The sequence below is a fragment of the Chrysochloris asiatica genome, unplaced genomic scaffold (assembly GCF_000296735.1).
Source record: "Chrysochloris asiatica unplaced genomic scaffold, ChrAsi1.0 scaffold00014, whole genome shotgun sequence".
Lineage (NCBI taxonomy): Eukaryota > Metazoa > Chordata > Mammalia > Afrosoricida > Chrysochloridae > Chrysochloris > Chrysochloris asiatica.
Window position 1 is genome coordinate 33,336,322 of NW_006408532.1, and position 4,589 is coordinate 33,340,910.

Sequence of the window (4,589 nt, forward strand, 5' to 3'; positions counted from 1 at the left end):
ACAGGCTGGTATATTTGTTCTTGTCCTGCCTACAATTGTGTTCCTCTTATCTCTACAGCCCCGTGGGCCAGCGTCATGATACCATCCGCTTTCGTCAAATGTTATGTTCAGATCCCTCCTGTGAGGTGTGTAACAGAGCAACTGCTGAGGTCAGTCGGCTGCTATTTGTGGAGCCCATGGAAGATGCTGCTCCCTATTTGTGCCCAATGAGTTACACAGTACCTACAAATGAATCATCTTTCACTTTGGCCTTCTCAGAACAGCCTCCAGAAGACCCAGTACCAGCCTCTCTGTCTGAGCCCTCTGAACCTCTCTCCTCCAGTTTCCTACCTGATATGATGACCCCCCTAGTTGATATACTTTCACCTTCACCACTGGCTGACTCTCTGCCCTCAGAGCCTGTGGAGTCCACATTCTCAATGGACCATTTTCCATCCCGACCTCTTACCTTCTCCCCATTCCCACTGCATCACACTCAGACAGTGACTCATGTTCTACAATCAGATTCCGCTTTGTCTCTGAACACTGTGTCTTCATGTGACCCCACCCTGTCCCAAAAGATAAAGTCCTCCCCATATTTGTCCCACAAAACAAATCTAACAGATTCATTTGCTTCTCATTGCACACTACCAACCCTGCCTGCCTCACTACCACCAGAATGCAGTTTAACTCAATCCAAATTGATGCCAATCTCACAGAAGCCTGCCCTTGAGAGCTCATCTCTAGCCATTGTTAGAAATGTGCCAACAATAAGAGGCATCAACTGTTCAAGACGTTCTATTTCTGAGTTCTCTTCCTGGCAGGCAGATACCTGTGCCACATTACTTCTGCCCACATTATCACACTCTGATATTCGACAAGAACATGTTTCACTCTCTCAGTCAGAAACCTGTCTCTGGAGAAACTCTGAAACCAAGCCTATAAAAGACGAGGGTCTTTCTATTCTTGGTCCTAATGCCCAGCCACTCTCAGAAAGGCAGATAAAAAGGAGAATGCCTTTACTGATTTTGGAGATGAAAGAACAACATGAAGGGCTATTTCCAAAGCAAATGTTGGCAGAATACCCACTGACATCTTCAAGGAATGTATGGCCACCACCTACTGGTGACCTGGACACTCCAGCTCTCCAAACTGGCTGGAATACTGAAGGCAAACCACAGCAGCTGCATATCTGTCAACAGCTCCTATATGTCAAGACCTTAGGGGGAAACTTGCAGCAGAAATACAGCCAGCTTTTCTGGGGTCTCCCTTCTCTTCACAGTGAGTCCCTTGTGGCTAATGTGTTGGTGTCTGGTAGCTGCTTGCCACTAGAGTCTTCCTTTGTTTTATTCAATGGAATCTGTAAACATCTCATAGTCCAAGAGCAGGATAAAGAACTCCCAGCATATCCCAAGACTCATCCTCTTGGCAACCCCAGTGTACATTTCCAACACTTGCCTCCAACCCAGTCCCAATCCCATTCCCTGCACGTCTCACAGATTCAGCCCCAGACTCACCTTCAACCCTCACTCCCAATCCTACCCAGTACTTCTGTACCCGAGATTAGGGCCTGTGGAGTGTGTTTCCATAGACCCCAGAATGAAACCAAATCTGACCTCTCGCATAAATTTCAGCACCTAGAACGCCACTTATTGAAGAAGCAACAGGAAAGTTTGTGGGGTTTAGCCCATGTATTCCAAAGATCTCAAGAAGCCTTTTGTCCTCCAGCTCCCAGTCTTCCTCTGGTCAGCCAGTCCTCCCAGGCCTGTGCTCCAGTTTCTATCATTTCTGGGCATTTTCCTGTTAATACTGAACCTCAGGAGAAACTAGTGCTACACGTCCCAAAGAAACTAGTCCCACATGAGTGTCTCCACATCTGTAGAGAGCAAGAATCACTGGCACTGATGCAGCCTCTGTGCAGACTAATAGAAACATCTCAACAGAATTGTAGACATACTCACTCACAATGCTCTGGGTTTAAGGACCAGAGCAGCACAGATCTGGAAGAGTTTGAACTGAATTACTCGGGAATTATCCTTGACAGGAGTTCATCAAAATTTCCTCTAAAGAAGGGCCTGGGAAACAGTTTTGGACATAGTCTGGTGAAGGGTTCATCAAGGGTCTCAGAAAACTATGTAGCCAACAGCCTAGGTACTATCTCTGAGGAGACACAAGGGGACTGGGTATGTCACTCAAGGAAAGACTTGGGGAATAAATCACTAAATATCTCACAGGAAAGCATAGATGAGGAACAAATGAAATGGAGCCTAAACTTACATTTGTTCAAGAAATTTTGGCAGATCAGTGAGTGCAAGATCCCTGTAAGTGTGTGCCGTTCATGGCTTGCTGATGAGAGTATGTTGCCTCTTTCTGACAATATGGAAAATACAAACGTGGCACCATCAGCAGGTAGGAAATGCTGCCAGATTAACCCTCTGAAGCTGACCTTCCTTGATCCTGACACTCGACACATGCTAGAAGACCATATTATACAATTTCGAGTGAGTCAGAAGTGGGGTCTACCTCTCAAGGTCCGTGAATCCATCAGATTCTATACATTGAGAGAAGCCAAATCATGGCCTCTTCCACAATTCGACATACCCTCCTCAGTCACCTCTACTTCTGGAATAAATTCCAAAGTCAAGGTTTCCAAACCTCTTGGAAGAAATCCTCAAGCTTTACAGGGAGACAGTGAATTAACCAATTCAATTCCCATCCTGGATTGTCTTCAAACTACCACCTCACCTGTGGGTAAGGAAGAGCAGGAGGCCCCCAAACAATCACTCTCTAATATCAGTCATGCACTTGTAGATGACTTCCAGACAACTGAAGATGGGAAGCAGAGTTTTATGACCCCCAAATACAGTATTATAGACAAAATGAACCAGAACAAGACAGTACAATATCCAACAATACCCAACAGACATTCAGAGCTTCCTACAAATCAGGCTGGAGTTGGCCATGAGTCAAGGGATAATAAGCTAGTGAGTCCCAGCGATAGAGTAGAAACGCTTCAGGGCAAAAACTTGGAGGAGAATTTAGAACATTTTTCCATGGCCAATGTGTCCAGAGAGATATTCAAAGCTGAGGAGCTCCTTGCTCTTGAATCACAATCTAGGGACATTTTGACAACTAAAGAGCTGGAAAACTACCAGATGATAAATGTGGATACCAATAAAGCAGAAACTACCTTTACCACTGTCGTCCCACCATTGTCAAGAATGTCAGTTCCCCAAGATCCTGAACTATCATACCTTCAAAAACCACTGGTAAGTGAGCTAAAGTTTAAATTGGAGGGCCAGGAACATAGTCAGGTTCAGAGTTATTCTACTAATACATCTCTTACCTCAGATAGTATGGATTCGACTTCTTTCCTGATGCATGCCCAGAGTGTCCCCTGGGGTTACATTGAAGTTTCCCAGGGACTGAATGTCCATGCAGAATGCAAAAGCATTAGCATGGAGCAGAGGCAGAAGTCCTGGACCTCTAAATATGTCTTTGGGAAGTGGGATGACGAGAATTTCTCACCAACTGCAGGGAGAGTGAACCTTCAGAGGCCCAGAGCAGGACAGTACAGAAAAGAAGATTTAGGATTAGGGACATCCAAAGCCAGAACAAAGAGCTACCCTATCCAGGTCAAGAAATCAGAAACCCGTGAGAGCAACTCTGACCAGTACCTGTCACAGAAGGAAGAATCTCCTCAAGAAAATTTCTTCAGAAAAAAGATGAGGCAATTTTTTCAGTGGATCCATTCCAAGAAGCAGGACTCTCTCCTGCAAAAAGCCAAGTTCGTATTGGCTTCTGTGCAGAACCAAGACTCAGGTGAAAGTATGAACTGTGGTGATTCTGAAGCTCAGGAGCTCATGGCAGCCATTGGGAATATGCTGGAGGAGAAACTGGGATGTAGGCAAGGACTTCAGCAGACAGCAGCACCACATGCCACTGAGGGACGTTCCTCCAACAACAGGATACTTACCTCTCCAGAGCAAAGGGAAGTGTCCAATACCAACCCAGGCAGCCAAAAAGCTGTCCCTGTCAGCCAAAGTAGTCCTACACATGATAAGCAGATCAGAGACAGGAACATATATCCCCAGAAATTGAAGAGATTCAAAGATCAGTTACTGAGTTATTCCCCTTCCCCATCCCCTAGAGAACCTGTGTCCCATGAAGACCCTAGCACCATGCATCAAATATGTCAGGTGCCTCAGGCCACCCTTCTCAATGTTGAAGGCACTGTGCTCAGAGACCTGTCTCTTCTCTTTAGACAGAAAATGCTTCTTCAGCACTTCCAGGGAGGGAAATGTCCCCCTATAGAATAATTCACTCCTTGTTGAAAATTCCTGATTTCTTCCTAGCACAACTTGGATGAGAACAGTCTTGTACAACCAAGAATATTGACCTTCTCCAATAAATATTTATTCTAATATGCCAGTACTGTCTCCTGTGTGTGCTGTTTGGGATATAGGTTTGGCCACCCCAGGGAGATTACTTAGGGGAAAAAAGCTAGCTCAGATCTTACTTTCTTTGGCTTCAAAAAGGCGACCAATCTTGGGAAGGAAGCTGACAGTGACATCCTAAACTTCTCATGATCTTCTTTATTTTATTCAGTT

At 45.2% G+C, this 4,589-nt stretch overlaps 1 protein-coding gene across 1 annotated transcript; it reads left to right on the plus strand.

Moving 5' to 3' along the window:
- Positions 1-683: 683 nt before the first annotated feature.
- LOC102818192 (spermatogenesis-associated protein 31D1-like) lies at positions 684-4,298 on the plus strand. The gene has a single exon (XM_006835013.1). It carries the CDS (start codon positions 684-686, stop codon positions 4,296-4,298), a length of 3,615 nt encoding a protein of 1,204 aa, XP_006835076.1.
- Positions 4,299-4,589: the final 291 nt, after the last annotated feature.

Excerpts from the sequence above, each read along its gene's own strand:
- LOC102818192 (XM_006835013.1), top strand. The coding sequence starts at position 684 with ATGCCAATCTCACAGAAGCCTGCCCTTGAGAGCTCATCTCTAGCCATT.